The sequence below is a fragment of the Pinus tabuliformis genome, chromosome 7 (genome assembly GCF_031772625.1).
Source record: "Pinus tabuliformis cultivar Carrire ecotype Pingquan chromosome 7, CPIR1, whole genome shotgun sequence".
NCBI lineage: Eukaryota > Viridiplantae > Streptophyta > Pinopsida > Pinales > Pinaceae > Pinus > Pinus tabuliformis.
Window position 1 is genome coordinate 849,778,200 of NC_142293.1, and position 22,666 is coordinate 849,800,865.

Below are 22,666 nucleotides of genomic sequence, written 5' to 3' on the forward strand. Positions count from 1 at the left end.
GATTTTGAGTGTGCCCAATTAAGTTCATCCTCTGCATTCTTTAATCTGACATCTGATTTTGTGAGTGCTTGTAAATAGATTTGCCATGTTCTACTCCATTCATTTGGTATGTGCCAGTTCAGCTCGGTCAGCCAAGCTTGTGTATGAAAATTAGAATTCTATTGATCCCCAATCTGTCCAAGAAACTTTATGCCCCTGCTGTTTAGGTGAGTTATCAGTCCAACTGGTAGTTGATGTGAATTTCCACTACCCACCCATGGGTCAACTCCAATTCGGACTGAGGCTCCATTGCCTATTTTCCATAGTAAGCCATCCTTGATAATGGGAATTGAATTGAGTATGGCCCTCCAAATCACCGAAATGCCTTTCCTGTTCCAAGATGGACTTCTGATCCAGTCTATGATAGTAGACGGCTAGATATATTTGTGAATAATAACCTCAGCCCAAAGACTTTTTTGCTTTAATTATGACCAGCTCTGTTTTGCTGCCAAGGCTTGAGCAAAGGCCGGTAGTAATTTTAGTCCCCATCCTCCCCACTTCTTTGGAGTAGCAATTTTGGTCCATTTAACCTAGGCAAATGGTTTGCCCTCCTTTCTTCCGTTCCAGAGGAATTTGCAACAGATTTGTTGAATTCTGTGAAGGACCCCTCTTGGAATCCAGGCAAGTGACATCCAGTAAACCGGGGTGGCTTCGAGGACTGATTTGATGAGGATTAGTCTGCCAGCCCTAGAGAGGAACCTGTGACACCAACAACGAATTCTCTTCTCCACTTTTGTGATGAGCCAGGTCCAATTTGCAATTTTGTATCCATCTGGTTTTAGTCTGAGCCCCAGATATTTGAGTCCCTCCATCAAATCAGTAGCTTGAAATGGAAATTTTTGTATGGCTAGCTGAGATTCCTGTTGACTACATTCAAATAGGGAAATGGTGGATTTATCTCTATTCATCTCCATTCCCGTGGCACTGCAGAATAGATTTAGAATCTCATTCAAAGTAGTGGTGTCCTGGACACTACCATTCAAGAAAATCAAAATGTCATCTACAAATAGTAGATGTGTCAGGTAGTATTGTTCCATGATTTTTAGTCCTCGGAGGCCTCCTCTTCTTTTTTCTGAAGCAATGAGTCTGCTCAATCCTTCCATGACTAAAAGGAAAAGTAGTGGTGATAAAGGGAAACCCTGCCTTATCCCTCTATCTATATGAAAGGGTGGAGTAGCAGATCCATTAATGAGAATGGCAAAAGAAACAGAGGAGATGCACCCCATGATCCAGTTGATGAGAGCAGGGGGAAACCCCAGATGAGTAATAATCATCTTGATGTAAAGCCAATTCACTTTGTCAAAAGCCTTTGCCAGGTCTATTTTGAGAGTGAGTCCCTTGAGATTTTTGTGTTTAATGGAATGAAGGGCTTCCTAGGCTGTGCCAATGGCATCCTGAATATGTCTATGGTGGAGAAAAGCAAATTGCTCCTGAGAAATTTGGTTAGATAAAATGGGCTTGATGCGGTTGGCTATGATTTTAGAAATGATTTTGTACAGACAGTTGCAAAGGGATATGGGTCTGAAATCATTAAAAGAGGCAGGTGAATCAGTCTTAGGGATCAAGGCCAAGTAAGTGAAGTTAATGGGGGGATGGATGTGTCTAGTAATTCTGCTTTCTTTAATGACCGCCAGCAGATCCCGTCCCAACAATTCCAAGAAAGCCATGTAGAACTCCACTGGCCAGCCATCTGGGCCAGGACTCTTGTCCTTCTTGAACCATTTTAGAGTTCCTTCCAGTTCTTCCATGGTAACCGGTTGTATCAGGTCCTCAACAGCATTTGGATCCACAAATCTTGGAAAATGACCAGCCAAGTTTATGATGTCTGGTAGGTTGATGGCTGCCGGCGCTGTAAATTGTCTTTTGAAATGGGTATTCCCCAACCTAGCTAATTGAGGGTGTGTAGAGGCCCATCCATCTGGCTCACAGGGCAACTGCCAAATAGTGTTGGTGGCCTTTCTACCATTTGCAAAGTTGTGGAAGTATTTAGTATTCCCATCTCCCGCTTGTAGCCAGATGGCTCTACTTTTCAACCTCCATTGTTCTTCCTTTTCCAGTAGCATCTTTATCTTTTGGTTCTCCAGATTAATCAGATGTTGTTTTGTATCATCCGATGAGAAGCCAAGCACCTGTTCATCCGTAAGCTGAGCAATCTATAGTTCAGTGCCTTTGAGATGTTGTTCATCTCTCAATTTCTTCCTCTTTGACCATTCCTCTGTCATAGTCCTGAGTGTTTGAAGTCGATTAAAGAAATCCGCAGCCATTCTCTGCTCCTTGAGGGGGGGTTGTGCTCTCCAGAACTCAGTCACCAGGTTGATGAAGTCAGGATCTTTTAGGTATCTAGTAAAGAATTTGGATGGGGCACGAGGCTTTTTTGAGGGTCCAGAGATTTGAAGGAATACGGGGAGGTAATCAGAAAATCCTCCAGTACCAACCCATTGTCTATATAGGGGAATGTTACGGAGGAGTTCTTCATGGATCAAGAATCGATCCAATCTCCGGCCCAGTGCAGCATCCCCCGTCCTCCTGTTATGCCAAGTGGGCAATTTCTTGTTCATAGGGACATCTACTAGTTTGTAAGTATCCGGTAGAGTGCTCATCTGATCCGAAATAGGGTCGATCTGGGAATGATGTCCCCAGGATTCTTCCATTCCCAAAGAAAAATCTAAATCCCCCCTATAATGGAGGTGCTTGTAACAAGATTGTGTTCCAACAAATTGTGCCAAAATTCCATTCTGTTCTGATTAGGGGCATATATGTTAATCACTTTTATCTGGTAACCAAGCTCCCCCACAAAAATGTCCATTTCGATGAAACCCAATCCGCCCCAGGTGGATATATGCTTAACAGCTTTAGGGTTAATACCTATAGCTAGACCTCCGGATCTGCTGATGGCATCCATGCCCTGGAAAAACCAGCCCGACAGGATAGAGTGGAGGGTTCTGGTAATGGTGTTAGAATTGCCAAGGGTTTCTTGTAGGAAGAGGATGTCACAATTGGAACCAATTAAAAGCCTCTTGAGAGCCAATCTCTTTTTGGGGTTGGCTAATCCCCTGCAGTTGTAGGAGAGCCAAATCATGGAGAGACCAGGGCAGAGGGCTCAATTGCTCTAGGAGCCCTATCAATGGTGGATTGACGGCCCCTCGCAACATCTGCCACCGCCGACTTGATGGCAGTTTTGATCTTGGATGGGCGCCCTCTGGTAGGTTTAGATTTCTTGGATCGTCCGGGGGAAAGGCCCAACCCTAAATGCGGATTCTTGGGTCGAGCTCTGGATCAGAGATTGTAGGGATGGGACTCCGACCCAGAAGGGGAGGAAGTGTGAGCAGGGGGGTGGAAAAATCTTTGAGGGAAGTTGGTGTAGTGGAGAAAGTGGGGGGAGGAGGAAAGATGGAGCAAGGGATGGAGGGGAATGAGCAATGTGCAGAGGAGGGGGGATGCAAAGATGTATGCAGAGCAGTAAACATAACATCTGAAAAAAGTGCAGAGGATATGGGGAGAGATCCATTACCCGGGAGAGAAGGAGCTTCCACCGCTGATTTGGAGCGAGTCCGAGGAGGTGAGGTTGGAGCTTTTCGCCGATTTTTTGCCTTTTGTGTAGCGCCCTTCGCCGCCTCAGATGGTGCCTCTCCATGTTTCTGTTCTCCCTTGTTCAACTCTTCAGAGGTCTGTTGCTTTGTCCCCTGCGAGTTTTCCGTAGTCACCGAAGATAGCAGTGGGCTATCCTTGTAAAGGTGACCCACTTTGTGGCACCTCCTACAGCGAAATGGAACTCCTTCATAGTCCAGAAGTTTTTTGCGCGAGAAGTGTCTCCTGTGTAGTGTGATTTTTTCTTCTAGCCTTGCCCTGGTGTCAAGATGTACCAAAATCGGCGCCATAGTCATATTGCTAGTCTTTTCGTAGGACTGGTCATGCTCAAGGTAAGTCCCCAGTGCATCTCCAATACGTTTGAACACCTGTGGAGTCAAAAACTGCATTGGCAAACCAGGTAGTCGGACCCAAATAGACCCTGCTCCAAGTTGTTCACGCTCCGGATCGAAAAGAGCATCCCATCTCTTCAACAGTATTGGAGCAAGCTCAATATGCCAGTAACGCGATAAAATCCAATCCGTGTACTCCTCCCTATGAAAGTGGAGGGCAAACCATCCTCTGGCCAAAACCCTTATAACTGGTAGTTCTTTTAGCAGAGAACCCCATATCTCCGTGGTCCATTGTCGCAGACGCTCACAGTGTAGTTCCTGCCTCTTACACGACCAACCGGAACTTTCCTCGACGTTTCCATAGCATCCACCATAGGAATGTCTTCACCAAAAGTCAGATTAATGTCAGTGTCCACCGCTCTGAGGCACCTGCCCTTTTTCAGCTTGTCCGTGCGCCGGCTCGTAGGATAGTCTCTGAGCAAATTTCTACATGGTTCCGAGGAGATGTGCTGGGTCGATAAGGCAGGTTGAGGATTCAGAATTGGAGAGCTGAAGCATCCAGAGCGTATCGGGGAATGTGGGTTGAAATTGCATGAGCCCAGATGTAAGAACGATTGTGCAGGCTGCGGGGGATTGGAAGGGCCAGCTTGAGCCAAGGAAATGGAGGGAGGGTTCATAGGCAAGGAATGCTGCGAGGGGTAAGGTAGGGGATGCTGCGGGGTATATGGCAGAGGGGAGTCGAAGGTTGGGGATGCCTGAATACTGGTGCCAAGGAGGTTCAGAGTGGCCGGAGAGAGGGGGGGACATTCTAGGCCAGGTAAGTCCTCAACATTGACAGCAGGATGTTGCCGTTTTCCGGTGGAGGGCTGGTGTATCGGCATCTGTACAGTAGCTATCGTCCGAAGTGTTTTATTCTGCCAGGGGCCCATGATCGGGGCAGTATGATGCACCCAAATCTCATGTTCTGGCATGGGGTCCTCCTCGTAATCCACAAGGTCCTCTTAAACCATAGTAACCAACAATAATACTTGACCGCCGTATGACCAGGGGAATGCAGTCTGCTGTGTAAACGAAGTTGCGGAGAAAACGACGGGCAGTAATCCACAGAATACAAATTTACCACCGACAGGCCCATTGTTAGAGGTCAAAACTCGTTAAAAAATCCCTAACCGGCGGTCAGACCCGCGTGGGAAACCATCCTGCAAGATCCAAGCTCTATCGCTGGTGGAGAAACCTCGAAATCAGTTGCCCAGAAACCCTAGGGTTTCGCCATGATTAGGGTTCTTCCTTCCATCTCTCGTTTTACACTTCTTGCTCTTAATCTTATGTTAATGCTTAGAGGGTGATATTAATGACAAAGATCCCTATATAGATACATAGGTAATGACAAAGATACCTCTGGATATTAATGCTTAGATGGTGATATTAATGACAAAGATCATGGTTTTCCAACAAGACTAAAAAATTAGACATTTCTTGTGGTGGCAAGAGGCCCAAGCATAAGCAATAGATAATAGATTTACTTGTCTTTTCTAGTTTCTAGTAGTTTTTATAACTATTGACTCTTTCATATTTATTATGATATTTTTTTAAACAATATATGACAATTTAAGTTTGAAGTTGGCAATTATAACTCATTAGTAATGAATTATGAATATGATGCTTCATGAAAGTTGAAAGTTGTTTCATTTCATTTTATAACATTTCATTTCATGTTAGATATTATTTGTTGTAATGGTTACACTTAGGTTACAAGTAAAACTTTGGCAATCAATGATGATAAATGTTATATATTGAATTTTGAAAGCTTGAAACTTTAAGATTGATGAATCATGAGACTCAATATGTTGTATGTTACTAACTTGTGGACGCGGTTGATGAATATTATAACTTCTAGATGATTGTTATTATATGGTTCAATCTATGTTTTTTTTGTTTTTTGTTTTTGTGTTGTTTAATATCTAATTCATCATTCTACATGTTTTTGTTGACATATATGTATCAAAATATAAAAATAATATATATATATATATATATATATATATATATATATAATATATAACGCTCCAGGATTCGCTCCCAAACCGGGAGCTTCTGAAAATGTTGCTCCCGCACCCGTTTTCGCTCCCGCTCCCAAGTAACACTGAGTGGGAGGTTTGGGCATCCTGTCTAAGTGGTATTACCTGCTCAAACTCTATAACCTAGCCACTCCTTTTATTGAAGTATCAGCCTTTTATAAGATACTATATTCTTTCCCAACTTGTGGAATCAGTTTTGATATGTTTTACCATTGAAACTTGGCATTCCCTGCAAATTAGTTTTATTTATCTGATTGTATTACACAGTAGCCAGCCTGTCAGGGCCCTCCAAACAGGTCCAAAGAATGTCTAGATGTACTCTGAATTCTGGCTGTTCTCTTTCTTAATTACTTGGTCTTGACATGTTGCTGCATCCTCTTACAGCCTGTGATTTCTTGCCTAACCTTTATATAGAAACAATGAAAATTTTATCCAAAACAAGTAGTTTTCACCTTGCCAGTGCACTAAGGCCAGTCTTTTAACTGAATTCGGAGCTTGTCTAGGATATCTAACATTTCACTGACATTAGATGTTAATATAAGATCTACACACATGATAATAATGTAGTATCTCATAGAATTATATATAGAATATCATATTATTTTTATTCAATGATAAAAATGAAAGCTATCCAATACTAATACAATATAAGAACAATTTTTTTATATAAATAACTGTTCGGTGTTACATTTAAAAGTAAACATAACCTTGGCTTGTTAAGGTTAATATGGTGAAGTTAATTTAAATTGTCATTTGGGTGTTAAGACACCTGTGTATGTTTTTGGAAACATATCATTCATATCCAAATATGTATTTAATACCTTCTTCGGTATGGACTTTGGAGTATATGTCTTGCATAGAGCATTTTCTCTCTTCAATATTTTGTTACGTGGAGTACATGAGAGTTGAGTTATGTTGTGATAGGCTTTTGGAACAAACTTCCTTGGTGCCTATGGTGGTACCGATGCTGCTGCTTGCACTAGGGTTCCTGTTACCAGCAACTATTATGGTTGGATCATTAGATTTACCATTAAGTGTCAGGTGGCCATTTAAGGCTATATACTAGCCTTGTATCGAAGCTTGGGGCCAGCTAGGGCCATCTCATGTTGAATTCAATGTTAAAGGACGAGGATTAAATGTGACAGAAACAGGTAAAGAGCATATGCAACCAACTTAGACCCTCAAGAGTCGAAATTGGGAAAGCCTTCTCTGCTGCTCAAAATCACCTATGACAGTTGGATCATTAGGTTTGCTATTAGGTTTGGGGTGGCTATTTAAGACTCCCCACTAGCCTTGTACTAAAGCTGGCAGCCAGCTAGGGCCAGCTCAGTTTGACTTTAATGGAAAAGGACAAGAGTAAATGTGAAAGAAACAGGTAAAGAGGGCATCCAACCAACTAGACCCTTAAAGCTCTACTAAAGCTATCTCTGCTGCCAATGATGAGAGTTTACACTTCTAATGAAAAAAATTAATTTCTTGTAAAAAATTTCAATCCCTTCTCATTTCCTGTAGCGTATTTCAATCCCTTCTCTTGATTTAATAAAATCTGTTTCCTTCTCACGTTGTTTCTATACCTGTGGACAGCCACTTGCTTTGTGTCAAACATTTGCTCACATATTAGTGTCATGTGTCTATCAATCTGCCTGCTCAAGTTTGCTCAATTTCTTCTGATGTTACTGCCACAAAAGCCTACCATCTGACATTGGTGCCTCTCTACATTGTATTTTACTTATCTCTAGTGCTAGCAATTGGGTAGAGATAATTGAGGCTCAAACTTGGTATGCAGACATGTAGCAAAGTATACATGGGAAAGCATGTAGGAGAGAGCTGATAAAAGCTAGAACCCACATAGGCATTATTCTTGTGCTAAGGTCAGAAACTGTAAGATTTAAATACATTATGGTACTTTTAAGTTTTATAATTTCTCAATTTCATAAGCCAATCATACCTATGTGGGGTTCAGCATTTCCTGGCTCTCTCCTATTGTCTACATGCTTTCCCACATGTAATCTCCCACCCATGTGTGCCCTGACTTTCAGCCTCTAATAGCTTTGGCCAAGGGGTTGATATGCTGCACGTTGAATGCCAGTTGTTCCTCAACAATATCTTTCTCCGTGGGTCAGTACTGAATTTCTTCCATCACTTTTGATATGACAGTCCTAAAACTCTTGTCTGTGTGTTATTCAGACTGGAGTACCTTTCCATTTCCTGCCCTTAATCTCCTGTTCAACCTGCTAATAAACACTCTACATCTTGTTCAGTCTTCTAGTCAACCAATTACAGTTGCAACCATTTCTATATTTTTATTGAATTCCCCTTTTCTTTCTTTACAAAAATATAATTTGGAACGATTATAAAAATTATAGCTTGTGGGCTTTATTAAAATTAACATTGTGCTTTACCGTTTTAGTTATTCTTCATGTTGGCTTAAGGGGGCCTGACCCAGGTTCAAAGTTGTTCGCGCCAACCAACAAAACCCTAACTGCTGGCCCTTCCGGCAACAACTTGCATAGCGCAGGCTGCAGTCTCACCCGAAGCAGTATTGGGGGATGCTAAAACTAGGTTTCTGTATCTAGAGATTGTGTGATAAGTAATCTGAAGCCCTTGTAGCTGAGATCTGTCTTCGCGTCGATCGGTGTCTTCCTATGGCTCACTACTGCAACTCTATCCAAATGGCTTCTCGACCTTTGCGAAATTCTACGATCAGGCTTTTTAGACCTAAAAGAAGCAGACTTACAACTTTCATGTAGTAAATAATAACTCAAGACCTGCCTTCGCGCAGATCTACCCACTCGAACAATTATCATAACATATTTATCTACTACCTTCGCGAAAATAGATCATTACTTATTTTATGCATAGATATTATGCTCGATGATTTGAGTTACGATCCCAGTAGATGCTAAAGCGTAATTACTTATATAATAAAGCGTAATTATAAGCAGCATTGTTGATCCAAGATTCGATCCAAAAGACTCTGCTACCTTTACGCATTTGTGGAACAATACCAAGTCGAGGCCAGGTCCCATAAAGATTCAACAGAGTTGCGCAAAAAAAACACTTTATTTCACAGAAAATAGATCATTGAGCGATAATGCATAAACTTGGACAAAAGTAAGAACAAGGCACAAATGCAATATATTTGGTCCAAAATTAGTCTCTATTAGATTCAACGTTCAAATTATAGACTCTTCCACCTTGTGCACCCAGCTGTAGGGGTCTGCACACTCGGCTGTGGATTTGCCAAGGTCTCCGCGCACTCAGCTGCAGGAGCATTCCCCTTTCGCCTAAGTACAGGAAACAAAGTTTTCTTGCATTGGCACTTTCCCTTATACTTGTTCTTTTCAAAAGATATGATTATCTAGACTTGATATGACTCAAATATTTATAGCTTTTCTATTACAATACCATGGCCTGCGGCCTATGGTGAGTTTCAAAACCATCTTATCACTTACCCATACAAGGGGCTAAAGCCCCTTTGACTCCTATTTAGCTGCACACTCCGCTTCCACATTTCATAGAGACTTTACATTCTTTACAAAATTCTATTCAAAAATTGATTAAACTATCCTAAAATTGACCGTAGGGACCCTATTCCAACACTTCATCCCATGTACAAATGACCATGTCATGTCAGCTGCTCTGTGCTAGCACTTGTTAATCAAACCAACATATAATCATTTTCAGATTTAATTTTAGAAACTGTTCCTTAGTCTGCCAGCAAGGCCTGAGATTGGAGTGTTAATCTGTTCACCAAGATTGCATTCTCACTGTGGTCTTCCCCCCCTGAATGGCATGCTAAAAATAGATGAAACCGGGAGTAAGTCAAGGGAATATATCAGTAAAGATACCCTTCATACTTGGCATCTTAGCTGAAGATGGTCTTGTTGTGCAGTGTATCAATGTTCTGGAAGCAACCTCCAACCAAAAAATAACTGTTACTTGGGCCTCTTTCTGTATGAACCCAAGCTACAATAATCTAATTTCAGGCAAATGGTCTTGGCCCTGATGTTTAGCAACCATCTTTATCTGTTGATCTCCCAGTTGATTCATGTATTGTGTTTCAGAGATGCCTTACCACCATGCCTCCCATACTACATAAGATTTACATGCACAGATATCAATGCAAAGTTGCAGAGAAGGAGAGATAAATTTGTCTTATTCAATAATAAAAATCAAAGCCACACAACAGTGTGTTGAAGGAGATGGACAACCATACGATAGTTTTAAAAGTAGGCAGGTCTGACTTGGAATCGACCTGGTTTACTGAGTCATACCCCTACCCGGACTGACTAGGTCAATTATCCGGTTCCGTGGCCGGTTCGTTACTGAATAGGCCGAGTTGGCCACCTATTTGGCCGGTTTGGTGCTCGGACTGACCAGGTCAATTATTTGGTTCGGCGGTCGGTTCGTTACCTAACTGGCCGAGTTGGTCGCTGATTCGGCTGGTTTGGTAATGGACCGGCCGGACTGATCGAGCCCGACTTAAACCGGTTGGTCTCAACGATGGGAAAAAATGCGGGCTGGGTAGACTTGAAATCATTTTTTTTTGTTTAAACTATTTCCTAGCCCCTCTACCGTTCTCCCACACCGATAAAGGTGACCCAACTCCCTCAGATTTCCTCACAACTATCTCATTGCATTTATGTGAGCATTTGTGAGGAGTTTGTAACCAGTTGGAGTGATTTTTGGAGCAATGTTCAGGAGGTTCTTGGGCGATCTTTGGAGCAGCATTGGTTATGTGTTTTTGTTCTGATCTCTATATATTACATGTATTGGACAGTGCACTCGGTGCCATTTTGATATAATAGATATATTCAATGTTCATGAGCATGCTTTGATCAAGTGTTGTCTTCTCTCTATTATTTTAATGCTTTGAGTTTGGAAACATGAATGAGAATCTTTAAAAATATGAATTTTCATTAAATTAAATATTTAATGTACTTTTTACAAAGAGCAAGTCATTGGAATCAACTAGTCTGAGTTGATACCGAGTCGGAGTTGACCCTTGGCCGGTTCCAAGTTTGAGTCTGAGTTTTAAAACATTGAACCATACAATGACTAGCATTATGATTGAGACATGATTAATGTTATCTAGCACTTCATTCATAAATGCCAATCCTATGTTACTTTTTGGCCTAGTATTTATTATTACCACATGGTATAATTCACCATTTATGTATGCTGGTGGTACCCTTCGTTATCTCAAGTCTGTAATCATTATTTTTCTCTCTACTAATTATTACACAGTTTACTGAAAGCAGGATTCCGATATTTTTCTCAAATCTGCTGTAAGATTCTTTTTGGATGGATAGCATTAGATTAACTTCTATGACAAAGTTCAAGTAGTAGAGCCTTTGGGCATAAAACATTTTTGTGTCCATGCATGCTAATTCAGAATAAATTAATTAGAAAAGAGCTGTGTTCCCTATACCACAGTGTTAGGATGCAGCAAACTTTCCCTTACCCATTCTAGGAGCATTATAATGGAACGTAGCTGGATTACAACACTTTATAAAGGTCCCTTTTGCTGAGAGTTCACTATAGTTGACAGGTATCTTTTCTGCATGACTAGGACTTGCTCAGTTTACCTGGCCCCAACTGAATGAAATGGCCTGCTTACACAGGTGAGATGGCCTGTGAATAATCTGCTTGTCCAGGTGAGATGTGGCCTGTGAGGGTTCAAACATGTTTCTGGGGATTTGAACCTTGGTTGGCTCCCTGGAGTATGAAACATCCCTGCTTTTACTAACAAAGACACCTTTTGACAATCTGCCAACTCATGAGAAAAGATAAATCAACAAGGGAACAGCCAATATGCCAGAAATTGCTTTTGAAGCCTATTCTCTTGAAAGTTTAATACAAAAATTCTGTTGGCCTGATAATAATTTACAGGAGATATTTAGTGGTAGTTCTGCAATGTGCATCCTCCTTACTGCTGGGAAGGGAGAAGTCAATGAGTCGTATGTTTTTTTCATTATCCCAAAAGAGAGGCCTGAACAGCATGGGCCATCTCTTTTATAAATTCAAATGCTTCTTTCTGGTATTGTGAGGTAGAATGTCATCAAGTAAATTGAATTTGCATAACTTTCTGGTTGCCTTCAATTACTTTTAGCTGATTTTAACTTTTAGCTATTTCTTCTGTTGATTTTCATTTGCATTTACCACTTGGATGGGCAAAGCAGTACTCTAGTGAGCCTGTTCTCTAATTTTATCCTGATTTTTGTCTTCCCTATTATTTTCTAAAAATTAAGGTTGACAGAATACCCATGTTGCACTGGTTTTTGGGACAGTGGAATGTGGGGGAATGGGGGACGCATCCACAGGACAGCTAGAGTGCACCCCCAAATCTTTTAGGGGATGGCGGGTTGGGACGGATTCGCTAATTTTATCCTGATTCTTTTGTCTTCCCTATTATCTATTTAAGTTTTAGAAATTAAGGTTGACAGATTTTATTTTATTTTATTTATTTATTTTTTAGTTCGGATGAAAAATTGTAATTTTCATGAATAAATAAGAAAATTAAATTCTGTATATGCGCTATAGTGCATTAAAAAATTGGCTGGTACAGCCATCTAGAAAAAGATCAAAGAATGGCCTCTAAAAATCCCTTTCTGTGTATTAAGGTTGACAGAATGAGAATACATAATCTATAATTTGCATAAATCTGTTCAAAATTGGCTGTTCTAGCTACAGCAGTACTGTTGTTAACATACCTATAAATTTTAATGATGTATATAGAAGAATATTACTTTTCAAGAAGCTTAACTGAGAAAGAAATTGACTACTATAATATTATTTTAATTTTTAAAACATTTATTTTACTCTTTCACTATATTTTCAACTTGTCATCTTGGGCTTAGTGTAACAACAAATTTGGTCAAAATTTTATATTTCATAACACAATACACACACATAGAGCTTTTTATTAGGTTTCCTATTCTTAATTTTTCTTACTAGATATATGAAATGACCTAGAGTTGGGGTTCTTGTTTTTCAGTTTGTCACTTGTTCAATCCCATGGGGAAAACACTAGTTCTAAAGAAATATTACATAGGGTCCATTTCAAACCTTAGATTTTTGAACATCCTTTCTCTACCATGTGGAGTTTTCGTTAAGAATAGTGTAACTGTTTGCTGATACCTTTACATTGTTATTTTGTTGGTTAAGACTTAGATGCACCAGTTCAAAATAAAAGAGTGTTGTATAGTTGTAATGGAGTGAGTTATCATAGAATAAACTTGCAAATGATTTAGAGTAGATTTTTTGAAAGGACATACTGGAAATATAAGGAATCAGAAGAAATGATTTAAAGGTAGCATGCAGGGCATTGGGATAATATAGTTTTTTGTATTAAAAGAAAAAGTAGTACTCATTCTTCTTTTTCTTTTGCTCTTCCAGAATGGCATTCCGGTATTTTGTCCAGGTTTAACTGATGGTTCCTTGGGAGATATGCTCTACTTTCACTCCTTCCGCAGTCCAGGGCTTGTTGTTGACATTGTCCAAGGTAAAATACTGCTATAAAGGTGATTCATGTAAAGTCAACTTCCTATTAGACATTGCCCAAGGTAGTTTGGCACACAATTTGTCAATCGGTGTCACGAATTAAAGGGAATACAAGTCTAATGTGAACAGTTGTTGAAACTTATAGGAAATTGATCTTTAGGAGTTTGTTTAAATTTTTGTTATGATTAATTTCATATATGGGTGCATATACACAATAAGACAATAATATGGAGAATATAATAGATGTCACATATATTTATAAAGCTTTGGTCTCCACAATTTCATGTATCACCTGTTTGTTTAAAGACGTGTCATAATATCAATATACAACACACTAATTTCCTTTACTGAGTCGAGAAAATGGAAAATTAGGAAGGAGAGGCATTTCTTATCTCCTTCCACCTGTTTGGTATTCATCTCAAACCCTAGGGTTTCACTTTCCAGATGCAAGAAACTACTGGATAGTGGTTGGAGATGATGAGGAGGTTCTTGGGCAGGGGTAGAGTGGAGAGTGGAGGTGGCTCTAGTGCATAGCTTGGTCGGTTTGTGTGTGGTGGCCTATGGTTTGGCTGGTGACTCTTTGCATGGTTCCTTTGCTATGTTCCTCTCTTATGTATTTTCCATTGTGTGGATGCATAGTGTGGTCTCCTTATATTTGTTGCGTTGTGTGATGGGTGTTGATTATGGATGGCAAGGGTTCATGGTGGCCTATTTTGGCGTAGGTGTTTACTTGTGGTGGTGTTTTGTTTGAGTGCTTGTATGTATGGTTGTCGAAGCCATGGCCTATGAATCCAAATGTTTGGAGCTTGCATTGTCCACTTGCATGTTATATAGAGGATTTGTTTTGGACTTGAGTTGTTTGGATAGCCCTGGTTGGGTCAGATCTACTGTTGGGGTTGGATCTACGTGGGAGGAGTTTTCATGAATTATGGTGGCTTGAGTTGCGGCCTAGCTTGGCATGTGGTTGTCTTCTCACCATGCTCTTGGTTTCGTTGCATGGTATGGTGATGAGGGTTCAATAGGTCAAGTTTTTGGTTTTATGTTTAATGTAGCCATGGGATTGTATCCTCCCTACGCAACTTGTCAGTGGTCTATGGGGGATAGGCTAGGTTCTTTGCTTGAACTTGGGTTTTGAGCTCATGGATATTTGCATATGTTACATGCTTTTTGTATACAGCTTTTTACTTTTGCCCTATTAATAGAAGTTTAAAAAAAAGGTTTTAATCAAAAAATATATAGCACCCCTAGGTTGGTTAAGGTTGTTAAACCATCTAACCCCTAAGTTACCATTATATTAGAACATTAGCCACATTAGGCACATGTCACTTAACATATTAAGTGACGAAAATATAACACTCATTATATTAAATATGGATGTTATATTCTAATACCCTGCTAACATGAACAATACATTTATAACATATTATTTACCCCTCTAACACAGGACTCTATTCTTTTTTACAACTCCAGTCTTTTACAAAAGTGAAAATATTGGTCAACTATCATAATTAAATCACTTGGCTAACTAGTTGTAGTCCATACCTGTTGTCTAGACTCTAGAAGAAAAACCTCAATATATTCTCTATCTCCAACCACTTATCTAAAACCTCAGATTGTCATCATTACCCTTGAAGGGAGAACCATTGTTGTTGCTTGTTGATGTAGTAGCATCACGGAGCAAATGAAGATACTCCTTAGAATTGTGTAGAATGAGAATGAGAATGCATAAGAGTGGAGATGTATTAATGATGCTGGTGACATGGAAGTGGAAGAGAAAAAGGAAATTAGATACTATAAAGGTTAGAATGTAGCGATATTGAGAGTAGGCCTATATGATGGGAAGATGAATAATTATAGCAGTTGAAATATCTGGTTGAGAGGTTGAATGGCAACTGATGTTGTTGAGGATGGTTACAGTTGAGGGAGAACAAATGCAAGTGATCGAGGAGGGAAAGGGGAGAGCTTCAAAGAGAAGAAAATAAGCAAATGCTGACATGGCCTTCAGCCTAGTAACATAACTAAGTATACGATTTAATCATTAATGAGAACGTTGAGTGCCTTACTGTAAACATATTCTATAGGATTGATAAGAGAGAAGATTGATTTTGAGGTTTCCACTTAAAAACCTTGTGTTTATGTGCATTGAATGCTTTTCATGTATTTGTAGTGGTTGCATTTCTGTTTCCCAAGTAGTTGATTGAATGCTGTAGTGTAGACTGCTTGACTTTGACTGGTAGGGGAAACTCTTCTCTCTGCATCAAGTAATATCAACTCTAGTAACAACATTGGGCGTGAAGGAGATAAAATTCATAAAGGAAGACCAAAGAAGGACACAACATGAGAAGAAGATAAAGGTAAAGAAACCTGTAAAGATTCAAGAAAGTAGAATAAGATCATGAATGAAGATTAAGATGTTGGAGATGAAGTTGCACGCAGGGGAATGATGAAGTGGAACCCTTGAAAGTGGTTGAGGCTACTAGAGAAATGAAAGAGAAATAAGATGTCTACTTAAAGAGAAGAGAAGATAACGCTACACAAAAGATTGCTAGAAGACAATCCCTTCAATCACAGAAGATTGCTAGAAGAGTCAGAAGGAAGAATAGTGAGATGCCTGCCCCCTGCCCATTTCAATCACTTTCTCATTCTTCTTTGATCCTAGTCCACAGGTTGTATCGCAGTCTTCCCTCTCCCTCGTAGCTCAGATATCTCAGCTATATATATATATATAAAATACAAATCATTAAGTTATATTATATATAATTTCTGCTTTAATCATATATGCTCTAGTCATATAGAATATATCTTACATGAATTATTATTAAATATATTAGAATTTAAAATGTATTAGAAAATGATAAGGAATTAAATAATATACAAATAAAACATATCTATTTATTATGTATAAATAAATGTTATATTATACAATATTAATGATTATTAGTTTATATACAAATAAAACATTTCTATTTATTATATATAAATAAATGTTTTTTATATATAAATCGTGTAGAAAAGTGGCCAAAGAAACCTAACCTATTATGTATTCAAATTTCATATGATATAAACCTAAGAAAACAAATAAGGCCAAAATATGGATTTGAATGGAGAGCAGCTAGATGTGTCCATTGATTTGTTTATGACGCAGTCCTCCCTTTGTTCACCTTTTGGGATCAAAATCCTGCACAAACCAATGTACGAAAACAAGGAGTGCAAGATACTATGTTAGCTGCCAACTATGTATATCTGCCTCTCTATACCTTTGCGAGTAGATTTGGTCCTAACCATACCACAAGAACTACTCTGCATATTATTCTCCTCCTTGTGAACTTTGCAATGGAAGTTAGGGTTTTTGATTAAGTCCATGACAGCTCATGGATTAATTTCTCACCAGAAATCTCCTCTTGCCGCCCAGAGAAAATTGAAGGCCACTGACTTAGAGTCAAATACTTGATGTTTCTTTAATATTTTTGCACTAGGAAAGTGCATAGAAGTTCCCAGACGTAGGATACTTGAAGGGAATTGTGTTTGGAATGCTAGGTAATGGAAACACTTCCAAAAAGTTTCGTACCTCTGGTACTGTTCTTTTTCATTTGGAGTGTCTTGGACCCACTTTGAAGCTCGTGGACGTTGGTAAGCCTTAGGTACAAGCTCTCCAATTCCAACGAGCAGTAACCATGCAAATATAAATAACATGATATCATAGCAGGAAGATAGGGTATCCGTGAATCTGTGAAGTAGAAGACTTCCTTTCACACTCATTTTCCAAATGCATATGAATTCTTATCAAGGTTACGTTGTAGAAAAGCCGAAGGAATAGAAAGAGAATAGCCATGGAAAACCTATGGAAGAGCCAAGGCTGGAGAAGGTTGCCACTGCCACTTGTAGTTCGAGTGAAGGTGCTGCCACAAAATGCCACTACAGAAGTTGCCTTAGGAAAGTTGTACAATATCATATTGTCCATATTGCCTTTTGTTTTAACATAATCATCATTAACAAGAAATATGAGGAAGAAAAATTGCTATCGAGACAGTTCTCTATTTCATAGATCCTTTGTGGATCTTATTGCAAATTGAAAATACTTAATTTTCCTAAAAGCTAAACCATGTTTTGCTTATGCCCAGCAGCCAATAATAGAATGTCACTAAGCCCTTTTTAAAGAGGGTGCACTCTAGCTGAAAATTTTGAGGGTGCACTCTAGCTGTTCTGGGGATGTGCCTCCTGGTCCCTACCATTCCCCTGGTCTGAAAACCAGTGCAACATAGGATAACGTTCATCACATGTCACTGAACATGTAAAGCAACTTACATATAACACTCAATATGTTAGATTTTTGTGTTATATTCTAATATCTTATCTATTTACGTAATCCCATCGCTAAGGTGTCTCGTAAGCAAATTGTCAGCATGTGTGAAATGTTACTAATGTAATTTATGTAAATGATTGCAGACATCAGAGCTATAAATGGTGAAGCTGTTCATGCCAGCCCCCAGAAGACAGGCATGATAATTCTAGGAGGGGGTATGCCCAAGCACCACATTTGCAATGCTAATATGATGCGGAATGGTGCTGACTATGCTGTTTACATTAACACTGCGCAAGAATTTGATGGCAGTGATTCTGGAGCACTACCAGATGAAGCTGTTTCCTGGGGTAAAATCAGGGGATCTGCTACTCCTGTCAAGGTATCTTTTTGAGTAGCTTTTTGTTTAAAAATATGTATTTAGTTCTTTTCATAAGATGAATCCTCTGTTGGCATTAAAGTAGCAGAATTGCTGTGAGTGATACTGATTCATTCTTCTGCAAATCCTTAGAAGTGGGGTAGCAATCACTTTGACATTAAAATCATCTATAAATTCTTATGCGATTATATTGACGTGGAACAGGTTCATTGTGACGCAACAATCGCTTTTCCCTTTCTAGTATCACAAACGTTTGCAAAAAAGCTAAATGACAAGTGCCAAGGGAGTACTCATTAAAAGCAAGGATATTGTTATGCCCATTCTAAGGTTAATTTCTGGTGCTATATTGGAGTCCTTGCATCCCCAATATTCAGGGTCTTTGAAAAATATCCCTTGGATTTACTTATTCAACCAAGTAGGAGGATATTTCTCTTTACATGGTTTTGTTTGATACCAAAAGAGCATATTTAGTATGCCTCTTTAGGTACATGTCTATCTTCGTTTCCCCTCATACGATTACTTGGTTATGGAATGCTTCTGATATACTACGCAGTTCACACCCTGTTAAAAGTTGAAACATATCTTGAAGTGTTTAGCAGAGGCCTATTTTAATCTCTCGGGCTTTGAGATAAAATGCGTATGTGGTTCTTTGACTGAGCATTTGTTGTGGGGATTTAACTTTTATTTTATACACCAAGGAGCTAATATACTCAGTATGCTCCTGTATTTGAAGTCTTACACAGTTTTGTTCTACTTAGACTACTCTTGGAGATTTTTTTTAAATAATATTTTCTAACATTATTGGTTTGTTCGCATTATTTTTGGTGTTTTAAGGTGATATATTAAGAAAAGGTCTGGATGGTTATATTTTTCTTTCGTAGAAATTTTGTTGGAGATGCCTTTTCCCTCTTTTTGCAGGCTAAATATGTTTTTATCTGTGGTGCTCTCTCTGTTTTCAAGATGCCAATAATAATATTAATATCTTCCGTGTCTAGGAAGTTCAGATTCTTCTTCTTTTCACACAGGGTTGCAGGGGAGCCCCCCCCCTCTTGCTCCCGTTCCCAATTCGTGCTCCGAGTGGGAGCGGCTCCAGAGCGCCTCGGGAGCGCGTTCCCTAAAAAAAAACTCTCCCTGCCTTTTCAGGTGCGTTTATCCTTTTTTACAATTTTTTTTTGTAGTAATGTTCCAAATGCAATTTTTTCAAAGAAACAATTAAGTTTTGAGTGGGGCAGCTTAATGATCAAGCCTATGGCCCTAGTGAAAGTGACATTTTCCTTAATCTTCAATTTCATCCTTTTACTTATTTTTAACACTACCATGAAATGACTCAGGATGTTTGAGAGTGGTTCCGACCTCATTGGATTTAATATGGAGAAAGTAGAATTTTAGATTTCACTCAAAATTCAGCAGACTTATCAGTTTTTAGGTATTGCAATGTTTCCATTGAATTTTGTCATGTATTAGGGTATGGAACTCATATTTAATTAAGAGAACCAATCCCTCTATGTACCTTGATGTTAGTGACATTGGTTGTCGAACTCCTCTATCATGACCCTCCTAAAAATGTACGCATCACTCAAACAAAATCTTGACTTGACATGCTATGCTTTTTCTATCTTATGTTACTGCTTAGAGGATGATATTAATGACAAAGATCCCTATACATATTAGAATATTCCTATTTAGCATTTAATGCTCATTCCTTTTAGCTGTTGCTATTTGTATTCTTTTAGCAGTTTCTTAGATGAAACTGAGTGTTTCTATATTCTACATAGAAACCTGATGTTTCTATTATTGTAAATATCTCTGTATTATGATTGAGCTGTTTGCTCATTCAAAATTAATTCATTCAACATTCTTTTATGGTATCAGAGCGAGGTTAAGAGATTTCTTGAACAGTTATTCTCTCTGCATCTTAATCTCTCGAGTCCTTTCTAAGGTCGAGCCCTCTGTAAGCCAGGTAGCCTTCACTGAGTCTTAGCCTCGGCTTTGCTCGCTGTGATAAAAGCTTACAGTCGTCCATCTCGATATAGAAATGGATTCTTCTCCTGCATAATCATTTTTCTGAGGAATTAACTTTGTGGCGGTGACTGTTTCGTGGGAGCGGGATTTTTTTTTGGCTGGTGAATCCGGTTATTTTCTTCGAAGTTGTGGAACCTGTGGATACACCTCGGGTATTCAATCAAGCTCTCGTATATTGATAATTGAACCCTCACGGCTTCCAGCGTTGCTCTTAACTCTGCGTTCTCGGTTTCGAGTGCTTCAATTCTCGCCTCGGTCTGCTCAAGCCCATTCATTTTCATGGTCAACAGATACTATCTTGGAAATGCGTGGATGAATATTCAGTAAGTATATACTTCACACGTCTATGCTGTTCGATCTTCGATTTAGAGAGATTTGCTTGTCGATTTAATATACCGCGGAACTGTGGACGTGAAGCCGTAACAAAAATTAAATCGTAGCTGAGACGTGAAGACGTGGGTTCATTTTTTTGTTTTGTGAGCCGTGAAAAATTAAATCGTAGCTGAGACGTGAAGACGTGGGTCCATTTTTTCGTTTTATGAGCCGTGAAAAATTAAAATCGTAGCTGATATACCGTGGAACTGTGGACGTGAAGCCGTGAAGAAGACGTGGGTCCATTTCTTTTTTTCAATCTACGTATTTATTTTTCAACAGTGTTGTCTGCCGGCAGTTGTTTTCCAGTGAGCGAATTTTTTTCTCCATCGTGATCATGACAGCCTCCATTACAACTCAGATTTGAAGGAAAATTACCTGTTTATAGCTTGGTCATTGCAGCAGTATACGCTTGTGGTAGATTTGCATTCTCAGACCTGTGGGAGACTGTATACTCAGACCTGTGCTTACCTTAGGACAAATCTCAGAACTGGACAGAGAAAGGAATCTCAAACTTTACCTTATGATTTGGATCTGTCACATTCATTAAAGTTCTGTCCTGTGGTATTTGCCTAAAGAAGGGTACAGCTACAGCCGTATTGCTATTTTTTAGACAGGGAGAGATATTTTTGCTGGGTAATTTTTTTTCCAGAACAAAATCTATTTTGATTTACATCAGGATAAACAGGCAGCTACATTTTGTTTGTATCAGACTTCTGTATTTTCTTTGAGAAAATGGCCACGCTCACCAATCTGATGTTAGAAGGAAATCAACGCTTTAATGGCAACAACTATAACATTTGGAAACAAAGAATGTTGACCATTTTTGAATACAGGCGTCTTGATCAGCTCATTTTGGGCAAAGAGCTTCGTCCCGGTACAGCTGGGACCGATCAAGATAAATTTGATGATCGAAATCGAGAGGCTGTTATGCTTCTCAAGCTCTCTGTCGCTGATGATCAGTTACCACAGATTCCTTCTGGCAAAACAGCTGCCGAAATCTGGCAACAGTTGAAAGAACTGAACGAGACATCTGACAAAAGCAGAGCTTTTTTTCTCAAAAATCAGTGGTTCTCCATCATGATGGACGAACATATGTCTTTACAGGAACATCTCAACAAAATTAAAGACATTCAAGATCAGCTCGAAGCCATTGGTCGGACCATGGAGGAAGAAGATATGGTAGTCATTACTTTGAAAAGTCTACCGAAATCTTATGAACACTTCATCGAAACACTCAACATTACCACCACAAATGTTGATCTGAAGTTTTCAGAGTTATGTACCAAACTTCTGCAGCAGGATCGGTGGAAACAACAGTTTGGTAGTAGTGCTTCATCAGTGTCCTCGGAAAATGCATTTGCTGCAAAATATCAGTCCTCTCAGTCCTTTCAGCAGAAAGGCTCTTCTCAGACTTTTGATCCTGCTAGGAAGAAAAGTGTGCAGTGTAATTACTGTCATAGGTTCGGTCACATGAAGAAAGATTGCCGACAGAGGATTGCTTCTGAACAAAAGAAACAGGGAGGGCCACATCAGACAGCAAATGTTGCAGAGCATTCCGAGCAGACAGAGTCTGCCTTTTATGCCTTTATGGCTAAAAGGTCCTCAGATCATGTTCCTTCCTCTGCATGGTACATTGATTCTGGTGCATCACGCCATTTCTCTCACAGGCGTGATTGGTTTATTGACTTCTCACCTTTCAGTGATTCTGTGGTATTTGGCGGAGGTGAGAAGTACACAGTCGCTGGCAGAGGGACAGTTCAAATTCAGTCTGGTGGACGCACACTCATATTTCTGAATGTATACTATGTTCCTGGTATGGAAATTAATCTGCTATCTGTCAGCCAGATTATGAGGAATTCTCCTCAGCTTGATATTGTGTTCAGTGCACACAAGTGCTCCATCATTGACAGGGAGACCAGTCTAACAGTTGCTGTTGGCCTAGAGGACCATGGTCTATACAGGCTACTTGATACCGGTGACTCTCCAGAAGTGGCTCTAGCAGCACGTGTCTCTCCCATCAGCACTCTATGGCATCAGCGGTATGGGC

At 39.5% G+C, this 22,666-nt stretch overlaps 1 protein-coding gene across 1 annotated transcript in view; it reads left to right on the plus strand.

Moving 5' to 3' along the window:
* LOC149250294 (deoxyhypusine synthase-like) overlaps nt 1-19,040 on the plus strand; it is a 60,029-nt gene extending 40,989 nt beyond the window's left edge. The window contains exons 5-7 of the mRNA XM_089459010.1: nt 13,439-13,544; nt 17,990-18,225; nt 18,427-19,040. Of these exons, the coding sequence (XP_089315136.1) occupies nt 13,439-13,544; nt 17,990-18,225; nt 18,427-18,519 (435 nt within the window). The 3' untranslated portion in view covers nt 18,520-19,040. The remainder of the gene's footprint in view (nt 1-13,438; nt 13,545-17,989; nt 18,226-18,426) is intronic.
* The last annotated feature ends 3,626 nt before the right edge of the window (nt 19,041-22,666 follow it).